The following is a 17,370-nucleotide window of genomic DNA, read 5'->3' as shown; positions in this document are numbered from 1 at the left end:
AAAGCCATTTGCACATGCAGAATGTAGGCACCCTATATATAAAAATGAGCAAACCAGTGATATTTTAGGGAGCAGGCTAGCAGGTGTGGCCCATTACTTACATCATAGGAGCCTACACAACACAAAACACTGTTGCTGTATGTAGGTTTTATTTTATTTGCTTTTTATCTTATATTTTGGAAATGTACATCCAGGTTTTTTCCTTTAAATTTTGTGGGGGGCCCCAGGAGAGTGGGGACCTAAGATATTATACATAAATCCAGTACTGGTACTCTTTTCTATGATCGAGCTGCCTGACTTGAACACTAGGCAAGCTCACGACCTGACGCCAGCTGTGACTGATCTGGAAGTCCTCTGCTCTGGACTTCTATAACTTACATTTCATGTTGGGTCAAACTATCCCAGCTGGACCCAGTCTTGGAAAAATAGTTTTTTAACTATTCAGCCGTGAGCTGAATTAGGCCTGCCAGGCATCCTACCAGGCTGTTTTGGTTGAGCGAGACCCACCTGCCCCACACCTGAGGCCAAAGGGGGTTGACAAACAGCTGATAGCTGTGACAAAGTGCCACAGGTGGAACTATGCAAGCCCTCGGGAGGTTGTGGACTCTGCTTCCTTGGAGGTTTTGAAGCAGAGGATGGATGGCCATCTGTCATGGTTGGCTTAGCTGAGATTCCTGCATTGCAGGGAGTCAAACGAGATGACTCTTGTGGTCGCTTCCAACTCGACCATTCTATGATCAGTTGATTGCCGGGGCTTGCATCTTCGACACTTTGCGAGCCCCAAAGATCAACTGATCATGTGCACGGACGAAAGTGGGTCACTTGATGTCATTGTGATATCCAGCGACTGACAGGTGGACAGCTCCACCCATCTCTCAAACTTGGGCCATGGGGGAGGTAAGCATGTAGAACTCTAAGGCCTTTTCAGAAAGACAGCCCAGGCCTGGAAGCAGGAACAGCTGGGTTGGTGTTGTGTACTAGGTGTGTTATTTGCTCCTCAGCCTCAGGGCTGAGGCTTGGACAGGTTCTGGTCCTACTGGATTGGACTGGAGTACACCTATGTTAAAATTTCTGTTTCCAACATTGGTTTGGATCCAGATATGAATCCTCTTCAGACGCTCATCTGTGCAAGTTAAATCGTGGTATCTCCACCCCTCATCCCTGCCACCTTCTCTGTGTTCATCAGGGATGGTCTACAGAGGTTCCAAAACATCTAGGAGCCTCCACAAGTGCAGAATCTTACCCTGCAGTACTTTTGAGTATACGGAGGGTGTGGGGATGAGGGGTCAGAATGCGCACATTCATGTACACTCTCCCTTCCTTGCGCCTCAATATAATCCCTCTAAATGATTGTGTTTATAGGGCTATAGGTACAAATAATGCATGACTTGAGACCAGCTTCTTACATTGATTTCTAGGGGACCTAGATTACTCTGGATTCAACTCACTGTTGAATTATTTACGGTACTTATCAAAACTATCTAGGTGATATACAATATCTAGAAAACATGGAAAAGATGGAAAACACAGATCCATATCAGAAACACCCTTCAAAACCAGAACAGAACTGTCATTAAATCTCAAGTCAGGGCATGAACAGAAGAAGGATTGTTAGCTCAGTGGTAAAACATTGGCTTTGCACGCAGAAGCTCTGCAGGTTCCATTCCTGGCATATCCAGGTTGGGCTAGGAATATCTGCAGTCTAAAACCCTGGAGAGCCACTGCTAGTCAGTGCGGTAGGCAACACTAAGCTACATGGACCAATGGTTTGACCTTTCTATGCTTCTAAATACCTCTTGCGCTTGTCAACTGGCTTTCAGTATGATGCCACTTATGAATGTGAAGCTTTTGTCTAACTATCGTGGTGACCAAACCATCATGAACCTGTCCAAAGGTCCTCCTCCTGCCCAAGGCATCTCAACGACTGGTAATTTCCATGCCTTGTGGCAATGAATTCAATACATTAACCATGTGTTATGTGCAATGCTTCTTTTCATCTGTCCTAAACCTACTGGCAATAAGTTGCACCAGATGACCCTACAGTTGTGATACACCACTTTCATCAACATCAAAAAAGGGTACAAAGGAGGAGGCGGATTTGCATAACATTTTGAAATAATTAGCATAAGTTAAATAGAAGTACAATGAGTGGTATGCAACTTGCACGCCCCATCAGTGCAATGGGATTTCCCCTCCTCTTCTGCACTCTGTTCCTTCCCCCAATCTGCTCTGGAGGGCTGGAGGGAACCCCCAGAACAGATTTAGGGGTGGGGTGAGGAGAGGGTGAGAATTCTGTTGGGCAAGCAGAAATCCTTGCTAGTGATGGATACAACCCATTCACCAAGTGGGGAAGGCTACACCCAAGTGATGAGCGTCTCTATTCACTCCATCTTCCACATGCTATTGATGGGCAACTCTCCCGCTTTGTGTTCTTTATCTATAAAATAGTTATGGACCTTCAAATAGAGGATGCTTTCGAGAAACAATTGTTCCCAGTAGGATACGTGGGTACCCGACGCAACACTCTAAATGTTCTGAGAGATGGATGGGTGATATCTGCACCTACTATCTGTACATCATTCATAATTCTACAATAAAATCTCTGGCACATCATAATCCTACGCAGTGTTTAAATTGCAAACTGCCTTGGGTACCTTCACAGGAAGGTAGTACATAAAGACAATAGATATAGAATCTATAAATATTCAGAAGATGGTTGTTTATGAATGATTATTAGGACAACAACAAAACAACAACAAAAACCCATCGCTGTTGGGAAATTAATCGTGTTAACATACCCCAAACACACTGAATGATGACCTCTGTTTTATTGGCAGCTGCTATGCTGGAACGGGAAAATCTCTAGGATCCCAAGGTGTAAGGAAATGAGAAGTCTGTCAAATAGTAAAGTTCAGCCAACTAACTAGAGCCAGTACATGAAGGGACAGCCATAAGATTAGACAGAAATCTAATCTTATGGCTGAGTGGAAACCTTATGTCGACCTTTGGAGGGCCAGACATAATTTTAATAGCAATTGTTTTGCTGCACTGTAATACACTGGGACGCGGGTGGCGCTGTGGGTTAAACCACAGAGCCTAGGGCTTGCCGATCAAAAGGTTGGCGGTTCTAATCCCCACAATGGGGTGAGCTCTCGTTGCTCGGTCCCTGCTCCTGTCAACCTAGCAGTTCAAAAGCACGTCAAAGTGCAAGCAGTTAAATAGGTACTGCTCTGGCGGGAAGGTAAATGGCGTTTCTGTGCACTGCTCTGGTTTGCCAGAAGCGGCTTAGTCATGCTGACCACATGACTCGGAAGCTGTACGCCCGCTCCCTCAGCCAATAAAGCGAGATGAGTGCTGCAACCCCAGAGTCGGCCATGACTGGACCTAATGGTCGGGGGTCCCTTTACCTTTACCTTTACCTAGTCTGAGAGTGAAGGGAGAAGCCAGCTCCCATCCTCTCTGAACAATGGTTGTGCAGGCTATGGTGAATAACCAGGAATCATGGGAACTGTTGTCCAACAACCTCTAGAGCAGTGGTTCTCAACCTGTGGGTCCCCAGATGTTGTTGGACTACAACTCCCATCATCCCTGAGCTCTGGCCTTGCTAGCTAGGGGTGATGGGAGTTGTAGTTCAACAACATCTGGGGACCCACAGGTTGAGAAAGGCTGCTCTAGAGGGACACAATATCCCCACCCCCAGAGCTAGGGCAACATTTTTTTCCTGGCTGTGGTGCATATAAATTGACTAGGAGATGGTTCCCCCACCATTTAGCTCTTTGGACAGATCCTAATCCTATATTTAAAGCACATCCAGCGCACATATAAAAAACATGACTTTCCCCTGCCCTGAAGAATCCTGGGAACTGCAGTTTTCTTCCTTACGGGGGTTCAATTCCCAGCTTCCTTAATAAACTACAGTTCCCAGGTTTCTTTGGGGGAAAAGTCATGTGCATTGGATGTGCTTTAAACATATGGTGTGCCAGAGAAAACTGCATTTTTTATGTACCAGCAGACTCCTGTTTAGATACAGAAGCTAGGGGGGGGGGAAGCTGGTGACCTTAGGACAGGCACTCCCCACCCCCAGGAAAAAATAGCATTGTCAGGCAATGAAAGCTTAATGCAGCCAGTTTACAACGTGGTTCAGCATTAAGTGGTTTGAAGTCTTATCCTTTCTGATGGGCAAGTACTGGACTGATGCCAAAATAACTTGGCTCCCAAGAAAGCGCTTCTATTATAGACATTTAACCCAGCTAAGCTTTCAATTGCTATTTACGGTCTGTCCTTCTTCTTAAAAAAGAAAAGAAAAAAGTATCATCATTATGATCTGGCCATTGCAAATTGAATTGCAGTCATACAAGGAAGCGGAGAAATTAGATGAGCGGACATGTTTGCAGTTCTGCGGTTATTATCCATTTCCCGAAAAGAAGAAGAAAAGAAAGCGCCATTATTTGATTTTCTTCAAGGTTGCTTTCCCTATTCAGCTTGTTTCCAGTATTTCGGAAAATAATGGGATTAAGTGGGCAGGGGGCACTTCCGACCGTGGAGAGTGAGACGCCTTCCGACAAGGAACGCGTCTTGGAAACCTCCACCGAAGCCAATGGGAGCTGTGGAAGATGCTTGGACAAGCGATGGGGGAGATGCAACTCTATGAGTCTCATCAGTCTCATAAGCCTTAAATTAAAGGTGTATTGCTTCTCATGCTAGGAGGCATTCATGTTTGGAGCAAGGCCTGGAGAAAGATGCTCTGGTGTGAAAGCATTGTGAGCTTCATCCAGTTCCGCTACTAAAAAGCAAACTCCTAGGCTCAGCATACAGTCACGGAAGCACCACATTCAAACTAAGCCCTACCCACTGAAATAAACAGGCCTGAGTCCACGTATGACGATTGTTGGATATCACCCTATCCCCATTGCTCCTAGCTTGGGATTCTAATAATCTGCCAGCAAAATAGAATCATAGAATCATAGAGTTGGAAGAGACCACAAGGGCCATCGAGTCCAACCCCCTGCCAAGCAGGAAACACCATCAGAGCACTCCTGACATATGGTTGTCAAGCCTCTGCTTAAAGACCTCCAAAGAAGGAGACTCCACCACACTCCTTGGCAGCAAATTCCACTGTCGAACAGCTCTTACTGTCAGGAAGTTCTTCCTAATGTTTAGGTGGAATCTTCTTTCTTGTAGTTTGGATCCATTACTCCGTGTCCGCTTCTCTGGAGCAGCAGAAAACAACCTTTCTCCCTCCTCTATGTGACATCCTTTTATATATTTGAACATGGCTATCATATCACCCCTTAACCTCCTCTTCTCCAGGCTAAACATGCCCAGCTCCCTTAGCCGTTCCTCATAAGGCATCGTTTCCACACCTTTGACCATTTTGGTTGCCCTCCTCTGGACACATTCCAGTTTGTCAGTGTCCTTCTTGAACTGTGGTGCCCAGAACTGGACACAGTACTCCAGGTGAAGTCTGACCAGAGCAGAATACAGTGGCACTATTACTTCCCTTGATCTAGATGCTATACTCCTATTGATGCAGCCCAGAATTGCATTGGCTTTTTTAGCTGCCGCGTCACACTGTTGGCTCATGTCAAGTTTGTGGTCAACCAAGACTCCTAGATCCTTTTCACATGTACTGCTCTCAAGCCAGGTGTCACCCATCTTGTATTTGTGCCTCTCTTTTTTTTTTGCCCAAGTGCAATACTTTACATTTCTCCCTGTTAAAATTCATCTTGTTTGTTTTGGCCCAGTTCTCTAATCTGTCAAGGTCGTTTTGAAGTGTGATCCTGTCCTCTGGGGTGTTAGCCACCCCTCCCAGTTTGGTGTCATCTGCAAATTTGATCAGGATGCCCTTGAGTCCATCACCCAAATAGACCCAACATCGTACACAAGGGCACCGTTCTATATACCAATCATGGGAAGGAGTGATGGGAGGCAGAGGACTGGAACAACAATTCATTAATGAGAAGAAGTTTACAATAAAATAGAGAAATATATATTATAATCCTGTTTCAAATATCTTTCTCAAGTCTAGCCTGCCTGTAATTTTGGACTCCTTATTAAACTCTTGGAATTGAGTCACTTCCTTGGATAAAATCAATTTCCCCTCATTCTCCTGACCTCGATGACATAGTTCCTCCCATTCCTAGAGCTAGGGTTTTGACCCATCCAGACTGGCCTGTCATTTCAATCTCAAACTTTTATTGGCATATAGACAAGATTCTGAAAGGTGCAGTGCAAAAACAACCACTCCACAAAATCTTCATCTAACAATTAAAATTCTGTAATTTGTGTCATAGGCTGTCACACTCAATCTGCATTGCCCTTTTATTATTATCACCATTACAGTTGATTTATTCATCACCTTCTAAACCACCGCCTCAAGGAGATTCGCACATACAAGTACAGTGGTACCTCGGTTTACGAACTTAATCCATTCCGGAAGTTTGTTCTTAAACTGAAACCGTTCTGAAACCGAGGTGTGCTTTCCCTAATGAGGCCTCCCGCCGCCGGTGCCCTTCCACTGTTTGGCTTCCGTTCTTAGACCGAGGTAAAGTTTGCAAACCGGGACACTACTTCCGGTTTTGTGGAGTTTGTAAACCGAATAGTTCATAAACAGGGCTGTTCTTAAACCAAGGTACCGCTGTATTACAAATTGTTAAAAATACAAACCCAACAGATACATTTAAAACAACATTTAAACCCTACCCAAAACCCTAATAAATGGACATGTGTGGTAAAGACTCATTTACTCAGCTGGGAACGCCCACTGGGGGGAAAATGTATTTAACAGACTGTAGTGATTTACTCAGCACTTAGGACCCTAACATAAAGACTTTGGGCTAATGGCTCAGAGGGGGCATTAAGAACATAGAGAACTGCCTTATACCCAGTCATACGATTGGTCCATCTAGTTCAGTATTGCCCACACTGACTGGACGTGGCTCTCCAAGGATTCAGGCCTTACCTAGAGAAGCCAGAGACCTTTTTTGCATGTAAAGCATGTGCTCTAACCACTGAATCACAGCCCTTTCCCAAATCATCAGGGCACTTCCCCAAATCAGGAGCTGTTTAGCACCAAGTAAGGAGGGCCTTTCATTTCCCAGCTTTAAATCATATACTTGTTGAGTATAATTGATTAATTGACGCTGAAATGGGGAATGCCTAAATGTGAATTACTGAACATGGGAAAACTCCACTGGATTATACTAAGTGGTCTCTGAACTCCTTGATGGGTTGATAATTAACTGTTGTTGTTTTCTACTAGCTAACATGTGAGTGTTTAACCTCAGATCATATGGGAGGCTATTGAATTGCAAATTTGCGACCTTGGAAGGGTGGTGGTTGAATCTTCCTTCCTTGGGTCTGTGGAAGTCAGGATGTGTAAATGACCATCCCCAGTGAGTGAATACAACTCCAGTCAAAATGGAAGCAGTAGGGAGAGACAGACCTCTGATTTTACATCTGCTGGGAGTATTTCATATTTTATAAGAAGCTGAGCCTGTGCTGGACTTGTACATGATCTTATGCATATTTTGCATGTACCATTTACTTCGTCCTGTTTTGAAGAAAGCTCTACAAGTAAAGCTTTAATCAAAATTATGGGCCTTGACAATGTTTTATTCCCAAAAGGAGTCTGTTTTTATGCATCCTGTTGCTTTAAGCTGCACAATATTAATATCTGAAATAATTCTCAAGTGGCTTATTTGCAATGGCTCTTTGCTTTTATGCTCCTGCTCACCCCTTCCAAAAGAGGGTTCTGAATCCTCTCTCCACCCTTTAAAAATGGCCACCAGACTACAGTTTCGTAAGTAAAGGTAAAGGGACCCCTGACCATTAGGTCCAGTCATGACCAACTCTGGGGTTGCGGCGCTCATCTCGCTTTATTGGCTGAGGGAGCGGGCGTACAGCTTCCGGGTCATGTGGCCAGCATGACTAAGCTGCTTCTGGCGAACCAGAGCAGCACACGGAAATGCCGTTTACCTTCCCGCCAGAGTGGTACCTATTTATCTACTTGCACTTTGACGTGCTTTTGAACTGCTGGGTTGGCAGGAGCTGGGACCGAGCAACGGGAGCTCACCCCGTCGCAGGGATTCGAACCACCGACCTTCTGATCGGCAAGTCCTAGGCTCCGTGGTTTAACCCACAGCGCCACCCGTGTCCCTCATTTGTGGTAAATATATGGTTATGGCCCATTGACTGTTGGTGAACATTCCTAGGCAGCCAGCTGTCACAAAACCCCTTAGCACATTTTTACAATAAAGGTGTCTCCCGACTTCAGAGCAGAAAAGCAGAGATTTGTTTGTTGGTTGGTTTGTTTAAGCCAATCTTTGTCCCTCCTCCCCCCTTTTTTTATATCACAGTGCTTTGGTTGTCTTGCAAAGCTTAGTCACTTCTTCCAGAGGGGGTTTCCTGGCTCTTAAACTGAGTCATCACACTTATGCAACTACAAGAACTGCAGTGCTTTTGAATGGCTCTCAGATCAGTCTGGGGGAGAGGGCAGGGAGAGAGAAAAATCAGAAAAGAAAACCCAAAGCAATGTCATCTTATTCACTAATTCCAAGACAGTTTTGAGCTGGCAAAAAAAGAAAAGAGAAAAGCATCTATCAAGACCCAGCTACCTTATGCTCCAGGCTAGAGTCTTTAAACATCAGGGAGAAAGGCTTGATATGCTCTCTTCGCAATTTATCGCCACTCCGCAAGTCGATGGTGTGCTCTATTCGCTTGTTAATTTCCTCGGGCCCAGACTGGACATGCAAAGCTTGTGCAAGATGGTTTGGAAGCAGATTTATTGAATTTCTTGTTAGGGCAGCCAGAGTCTAGGGGAAAGCACATGCAAAAAGAATAAACTTGCTAGTCCCCTTTGGATTAAAAATGCAATCTTTATTTTATTTTTTTATTTTTTGCTGCTTCTCTTTTTTTAATGACAGCATCCCATGCAATTCATTCACCCCGCAAAGTTTTAAATGTAAAGGTCCGAACCACAAAATCCACACAAGTAAAATAGGCAGAACTGCTTTGATGACATGTTTTCAATGGGTTTTGAAGCTGGCAATTCCATTTGTCCATCCGTCATCTGTCCATTTATTATTATTATTATTATTATTATTATTATTATGAATTGCTGTTAATAATTTTTGAAGGAATAAAACTGCACATCATCCAGTAACAAGTTAAACCCATCAAAACAATTTCCAAAGCAGAGGAGTGGGGAAAGATCATGTGCTGCATGGAATATATGGTCTGACCCGGTATAAGGAAGCTACCTATGTTCTTATTCCTTTTGGAATAAGACAACATCTAGCTTGGTGTTGTCTGCACTAACAGCAGCTCTCCAGCATTTCAGAAAGCAGTCTTTTCCCAGCCTTGCCTGAATATGCTGGGGATTGAACCTGGATCAAGGGAGAACAAGGTAAGGTGACAACCCTCAGACCATCTCATGATCATGGAGGATGTGGGAAAGGGCTCAGGTGCTTCATGGGCAACAGTGGAGAACCTCATGGGCACCACTGCACCCAGGTGCACCAGGTTGGTGACCCTTGTGCTGAAGTCTCCCCATGGATTGCTATTGTGGCTACAGACATATGGAATGGGAAGTGTATAAAACAGCAAGATTGCATGGCTGCCCAGTGGGGATTTGCTTGTACACAGGGACCTGAGTTTCTCCTCCCCCATGTACAATAATATTTTCTGGGAAGCTGTGTGGTCCCAGCCACTCAAACATTACTTCCTTCACAGGGCTGCATTCACAGCAAGGCACTCTGGTTTGGGGATTTGACTGTTCAAGATGAACCAGGTCTACAGAATTCATGTATACTTATGAATTTCATACTTATCACCACAGCCATATCTATCTCTACTGCTCAGATGTAAGTCTAGCACTGAGGACCTACTCCTAAATAAGTGTGTGTAGGGTTTCAGCGTACGGATGCCGCTATTACAGAACACACACACATACCATACACTGAAAAATTAATAGTAGCATTAAAAAGATAAATTGCTACAATATATGTGCTTGAAGCTGAATCTCAGATATCAACACATAGTGTTCTGATGGTTCAAAAAAAGATGCCATCGAGTTCAGCATCCTGTACCAGGTGGTCACTTTACAGAGAGCTTTCCAGTCCACGTCTTGTTTAAAGAGATATAGAATTCTATGAAGGGGCATCAACAGGGTCCTCAAAGTCAGCTCCCCACCAGGATAGAAGGCTGAGCAGGCAGAAAGGCCACCTGGTCACTATCTTCCCACCGCAGTGAGATGCATCATATTTCTATTTCAATAATAGCCATTGTTTCTAAATCTGCATCTCCGTGTATAAAATTAGCACGTGACAATTTCATGCAAACCAACATCCTTTCTGAAGGACGCATTGCAGCAAGTAAGGAGCTACCCTAATTCTGTTCTCAGAGGCAGTCTCTGGTGGACCGAGAATCTATGGAACTTTTCCTCCAGTCTTTGTCCCTTCCTTCCAGCCATTGATATTTAAAGCTACACTCTCTCTGAACATGGAGACTTATTTTGATTATCATGGCCAAAGCTGCTCATAGACCCAACTCCCCAGTCTATCAGTCCCCATGCATTAAGTGGTAGTGAACTGCATTACTTAGTGTATAATTGGAAGGCAACTGACAATTATTTTTCATGGTTTCTGCTCTCATCGAGGGCCCATCTTCTATGTTAAGGTTACCAGATTTTTTTCAATGAATCCAGGGACACTTTTCAACTTCAATGGATTTTGCATGGGGACCGATTTGCAAATCCGGGGACTGTCCCTGGGAAATGGGGACGTCTGGTAGCCTTACTCTACATGTATGTTGGCTGCATCTTTACCTTTGAGCAAATTCTTGTGTGGGTTTGTGGGTGGGGGGAATATACGGAATTGTAGTTCCCATCATACACATTGGCAGAACATCTGAAAAAGGTTCAGCTTGAATCTTTTCAAGGGCTGTAGATCAGCAGTAGAGCATCTGCTTTGCATGCAGAAGGGCTCAGGTTCAGTCCCCAGCATCTCCAGGTAAGTCTGGGAAAGATGCTTGTCTGTAATCCTGGGGAGCTGCTGTCAGTGCAGACAGTACTGCGCTAGATGGATGAATGGTCAGTATAAGGCAGCATTATTATTTTTTGTTCCTATGAACCCACCTCACAGGGCTGTTGTGAGGACAAATGGGGGGAGTCCATATTTTTCACCCTCGGACAACAGGGGGGAATACAAATGTAATAAGTAAATAAGGAAGGCTGTAGCTGGGTTGTCACACAATGGGAAGAATAGCAGCTCTGTGTTACTTTTCCATGTGATTTATCGCAACTGGGAAGCACGTGGAGCCAAAGAGCACAGCTGTTAACAGGTATGTTCTCTACTACAGCTACTATCATGACACTGGCATGGAGCATGCTAAAATGGAGGGAGAGTACAAAAAATTAATTAAAAATAGCTGCATATGCTCAGAATGAACACACACACACAAACTGTAAAACTGTAAGACAGAAGTTTTGAACAAAGAGAACCCTGGTGTCATGCTCAAAAGGCCTGATGTATTTCCCTCCAAAAGCAGAGACATCACCTTGCCAACAAAGGTCCATATAGTTAAAGCTATGGTTTTCCCAGTAGTGATGTATCGAAGTGAGAACTGGACCCTAAATAAGGCTGATCGCCAAAGAATGGATGCTTTTGAATTATGGTGTTGGAGGAGACTCTTGAGAGTCCCATGGACTGCAAGAAGATCAAACCTATCCATTCTGAAGGAAATCAGCCCTGAGTGCTCACTGGAAGGACAGATCCTGAAGCTGAGACTCCAATACTTTGGCCACCTCATGAGAAGAGAAGACTCCCTGGAAAAGACCCTGATGCTGGGAAAGATTGAGGGCACAAGGAGAAGGGGACGACAGAGGACGAGATGGTGGGACAGTGTTCTCGAAGCTACCAGCATGAGTTTGACCAAACTGCGGGAGGCAGTGGAAGACAGGAGTGCCTGGCGTGCTCTGGTCCAGGGGGTCACGAAGAGTCGGACACGACTAAACGACTAAATAACAACAACATTTGCCTCCATCAATGACTCGTGGGGTTTTCTTATTCCCAGTCATAAGCCTGAGATGCAAGGGGCACAGTTGGCAAAGCAACATATCTAGGTAACAAAGCAATTGTGTTAGACATGTGGACGTTTGGGACGATGAGGACTAAGCATGAGCAGAAACAGGAATGAGGTATAGTGTCATTACGGATCTACCCAGCAAAGAGGGAAAGACGACTCAAGCTGACCTTCTTCCGCAGTGACTCATCAATCTTTTAAATGTGGTAGAAAGACTGGTATCTTAAGGCACTTTAACCTTTTCCTCTTTAATTTCTTTAAGCAGACAGCCTTCACAAGGGATCTTTTGACAGCTAAAAATTCAGATCCTACAAGCCTTGAGGCAATGGCTGCTGAAGAAGGAATGGAGGCAGTGGTCCATTCCTTTCTTTCTTTCTGGCTGTCAGAAATCTGTGTTTTCCAGGGTTCGGCAATCTATGTATACAAGTGAGACCTGCAACAAATTGTTGCAGCTGTGGGTTAAACCACAGAGCCTAGGACTTGCCAATCAGAAGGTCAGCAGTTCGAATCCCCGCGACGGGGTGAGCTCCCGTTGCTCGGTCCCTGCTCCTGCCAACCTAGCAGTTCGAAAGCACGTCAAAGTGCAAGTAGATAAATAGGTACCACTCCAGCAGGAAGGTAAATGGTGCTTCCGTGCACTGCTCTGGTTCGCCAGAAGTGGCTTAGTCATGCTGGCCACGTGACCCAGAAGCTGTACGCCGGCTCTCTTGGCCAATAAAGCAAGATGAGCGCCGCAACCCCAGAGTCGGCCACGACTGGACCTAATGGTCGGGGTCCCTTTACCTTTACCTTTAGACTGATCCTATTCAGGGTTCCAGTCACCCACTCACGCAGTCTTCCAAAACATTCCATCCATTCTTCTCCCTGACCCTGTTTTCCATTTCCCTCAGCTCCCAACAGGTAGACTATAAGAACCACCTGTAGGATCAGGCCAGTGGCCCTTCTAGCCCAGCATCCTGTTCTCACAGAGGCCAACAAGATGACTACTCCTACTGGAAGCATTCTCCACACCTCTGGATTCCACCAATTCAGAAACATGCTGCCCGCAACAGTGGAGGCAAAGCATAGCCAATCAGGGTTAATAGCCCCTGATATAGACTTACGCTCCATGAATTTGTCCAATTCCTTTTTTAAAGCTATCCAAGCTGGTGGCCATTACTGCCTCCTTGGGGAGCAAGTTCCATAGTTTGACAAGGCGTTGCAAGAAGAAGTGTGCCCTCTTTTGTCTGCCCTGAGTCTTCCAACATTCAGCTTCATTGGAGGGAGGTCCCTGGGTTCTAACACTAAGGGAGAGGGAGAAGAACCGTTCTCTGTCTCCTTCTTCCATAGCATGCATTTTGGAAACCTTTCTGTTACATAGTCCAAAGGATGGGGAAATTCTATTCAGCTCAAGGTCAGATTCCCTTCTGGGCAACTTTAAGGGCCCAATGTGTCATTGGTGGCAGGACCATAGGCAAAAGCGGGAAGAGCAACAAACACGAATTATACTTTTGTACAATAGGCCAGCTTCCACACACACTCCCAAATCTCTCTTGTCCACCATGCAGGCAAGGAAACGGCATTTTCATATTGCAATGACTCATTCCAGCCATGCAAAGATACTCAATGGCAGTGCAAAGCAGGGCAGGCAAGGGGTGTGGCCTAGCATGGGGGGCATGGCTGGGGAGGGGGGTTGCTAGATGGGGGCTAGATGTAGTATTTGGCCCTAAGCCTGAAGTTTTCCCTGCCCAGCCCTAATGAGACCAAGAAACAGAAGCCAGGATGGGACATATGCAGATACAAGCAGCCTCGATTTACAATGTCCAAGGAAGCTGTTGGTCAACCGGGAGAAGAAGCACATTTAGCCTAAACTCAATGGGTACCACCATATTTCAAGCCTTATGAGGAGCGGTTGAAGGAGCTGGGTATGTTTAGCCTGGAAAAGAGGAGGCTGAGAGGAGATATGATAGCCATCTTCAAATATCTCAAGGACTGTCACATGGAAGAGGGAACAAAATTGTTTTCTCCCACTCCGGAGGGTAGGGCTCAAACCAAGGCTTGAGGTTGCAAGTAGATTCCAACTAAACATACAGAAAAAAAACTTTCTGACAGTAAGAGTTGTTTGACAGTGGAACAGCCTCCCTTAGGAGGTTGTGGACTGTCCTTCACTGGAGGTGTTTAAGCAGAGGCTGGATGGCCATCTGTCATGGATACTTTAGCTGAGATTCCTGCATTGCAGAGGGTTAGACTACAGCAGGCATGGCCAAACCTGGCCCTCCAGCTGTTATGGGACTACAACTCCCATCATCCCTAGCTAATAGGACCAGTGGTCAGGGATGATGGGAATTGTAGTCCCAAAACAGCTGGAGGGCCACGTTTGGCCATGCCTGGACTAGAGGATCCTTGGGATTCCCTTCCAACTCTAGGATTCTCTGAGTCCAGCTATATAGTTCCCCCAAAGCAATTCTAAGGAATGCTTACAATGTACACAAAGTCCCTGTAAAAACACCCCACCTGTTATCATGACAGCCATTTGGTAGTTAATCTGGGTTCCATCTAAGCTTCTTTCTTTGGCCAGGGTGGGGGGACCCTGTGAACAAGGGCAAAGTCTCCTGCTTATTGTACTGCTTGCTCTGATTGCCTTCAACTAATAATTGCAATAATCATCATGATGTTGCTTTCATCACAAAAGGGACCCAAAGCACCTTACAAAAGCAATACAAGCACTAAAACCAATTATAACAAACAAACCAATAACCACCCCCAAAACATCTGTACAGGCCTTGCAGATCCCACCCCACTAAAAGGTGCCACAAGACCTCACACCCCTTCCAATCAAGGGCCAAAAGCCCCAGGAAAAAGAAAAGTTTTTGCCTGGAGCCTAAACATAGATTAAGATGTGTCCTTGAGGAGAGCATTTCACAAGCAAGGAGCCATCAGAACATTCTGCTCACTCTGACTTGGCTTCATGACAACCCACAGCCAATGAGATTTGGCTACATGTTGTGGATGTGGATGAAGCCAATTCAAAGAGAGGGTCAACAGCAAGGGGGAGTGCCACAGCCATCACCATTAAGACCACAAATGGTGGGCAAAAGCTGGTGAGTCACGGAAGCAATGTGGGAGAGCCTTGACCCTACATGAGACAGCACATTCCAGCCCATGTGTATCAGGTGTGTTTATTCCACACACTCAATGAGATGTGCATTAGAGATAGGAACTGCAGTTGCCTTATGCTGGGCCAGGCTATTTCACACACAGCCATGCTGCTTACTCTGAGTAACAGCAGCTTCCCAAAGTCTCCCACCATCTGCTATCTCAGAACCTTTCACAAGAGACATCAAAGATTTGAACCTGGGATCTTTTGCACGTGAACTGGTACTCCACTATTGATCTATGACTTCTCCTTAAATGTTGTCTACATTATCACTCCATGAGAAGAGCTCTACTGGATCAGACTAATAGCCCATGTTGTTAAGTATAATTGTTCAACTGCACACTGAAATGGAGAATAATATAATCTATTATTTATACCCCACCCATCTGGCTGGGTTTCCCCAGCCACTCTACCTGTATGTATGTTTTTAGGGATTTAGCATTGGAAAATTGCATTGGAGTATACTAAGCTAGAAAGGGCTCTCTAAGCCTCTAGCTGAGTTGATAATTAACTATTGTTCTCTGCTGGCCCTCACACTGAGTGTTTAACTTTAGATCATGTGATTAAGGCATTCAATTGCAAATTTGCCATTTTGAGTGGTGCCTTTGCCTTTTGTACCCCAGCACAGTCAGAAAAGAATGTGATAATGATGCCTCTTCAGGAGCTGCAAAACCTTAGTCTGGATGCAGGCTAATGTAGGCAATGGGAGAGTCAGAGCTTGGATTTCAGCTCTGGTCATAATTGAGTAATATATTTAAGAAGAAGAACCTGTGCATATGCTTTATACACCTTTCTGGATGCATCATTGATTACTTTGTACCTGTTTTGAAGAAGTTCTGGTTAGTAAAGCTTTGAAGAATACTTACGAGTCTGGGCAATTTTTATTCCAAAAGGAGTAAACTTTTATGCATCCAATTGCTTCATGCTGCACAATACTAATATGTGCAATATTTTAAAGTTACCCTGTGGTTTGTAGCAAGTTTTGCATCCTTTATTTGCAATACTGAGCCACCAACACAGCATGTTCCATCTCACATATTGGAGACTAAGTGGTAAACCTGTCTCCTGACTGCGCAACTTCAGAATAGGGGGCTACATTGTTGAGTTCTCTTGCATGCAAAAATAAATAAAATACATCCTTGCGCATAGCAAATCAGAAGTCCAGAAATCAAGACCCCAACCTAGCCTTCACCCATCATGCTGTTTTCTATGTGTAGACGGGTTTTTTAAAAATAAAATAAAAACATTTTACAGAGGATGATTCTCCTCCCACAACATCTGCAACAAGAAGTGGTGCATTCCAGACACAACCCTGCTGTGTCACCTGCTGTTTGTGAGAACTAAGTCCCGGGCTGAACACACTGCGCTGATAACTAGCAAAATCTTAGCTGCCTGATGGTTGCTTGCAGCAATTTAAGCAGCTTTCAGATCTTCTTCTCATACCCATAATGAACTTGTCTGAGGCTCTGATTCAATTAACACTCAGCTGTGTGCAACTTTTAATTTTGACAGGGAGATGGGAGGGGAGAACTTAGCACTTCCCAAGATTCTGATGCATAGGTTAATTCTGACCTGTGGGGGTTTGTTTAATCATCTGCGGTTCGTGTTAGAGGGAAAAGGTTAGAGAGAAATTTGTTTTTCTCCAAGGCTTTTATTATGGAGATGCATTAAAGGAGCATGAGCGCAAAGAGCAGGACAGGAAGGAAGTAAGGAAGGAAGCTGGGACTTACATGCTGCTTCCCCACAATGTTATCAAAAGGAAGCTCCGGGCTCCACGATCCTTCGGTGAGCATCACCCCGCTGTTCCTCCTGTCTGCAGCCGCCACCGACTCCTTGACAATGTCCTCGGGCAGAGTCAACAGGCTCTCCTCGGGCTGCTTGATCAAGTACGTCTCAATGTTGTGCTTCCTCAAGAATTCATTGCGTTCCTTGCCATGCCCTTCTTCCACTTTGTAATCCCCGTTGAGGCAATCGAGCGTAGCTTTGGATATGTGGATTCTCCTGCGGAAGTATAAAGCATTGGAAAGAATCAACACACATGGTGCCTGGGTAAAACCAACAAACCAACAAACCAACCAAGAAAAAAACACACCCAAAAGATGCAAGGGGGAAACCCTCAACAAAACGCTGCAGTATAGGAGTGCTTCAGTTCA

General features: G+C 44.9%; 1 protein-coding gene across 2 annotated transcripts in view; it reads right to left on the bottom strand.

The window, feature by feature from the left end:
- Positions 1 to 17,370, bottom strand: part of ADCY8 (adenylate cyclase 8) — a 124,351-nt gene that overhangs the window by 31,358 nt on the left and 75,623 nt on the right. Inside the window, exons 7-8 of one of the 2 annotated variants that reach the window (XM_053395289.1) lie at positions 16,948 to 17,218; positions 8,616 to 8,813 (exon numbers count right to left, since the gene is read on the bottom strand). In XM_053395289.1, coding sequence (XP_053251264.1) covers positions 8,616 to 8,813; positions 16,948 to 17,218 — 469 coding nt within the window. The remainder of the gene's footprint in view (positions 1 to 8,615; positions 8,814 to 16,947; positions 17,219 to 17,370) is intronic. The other variant, XM_053395290.1, reaches the window with a different exon arrangement.

Source organism: Podarcis raffonei, chromosome 7 (genome assembly GCF_027172205.1).
Source record: "Podarcis raffonei isolate rPodRaf1 chromosome 7, rPodRaf1.pri, whole genome shotgun sequence".
Classification (NCBI taxonomy): Eukaryota; Metazoa; Chordata; class Lepidosauria; order Squamata; family Lacertidae; genus Podarcis; species Podarcis raffonei.
Note: the sequence above shows the minus strand (reverse complement) of the source record. Positions and strands in the feature narration are given on the sequence as shown.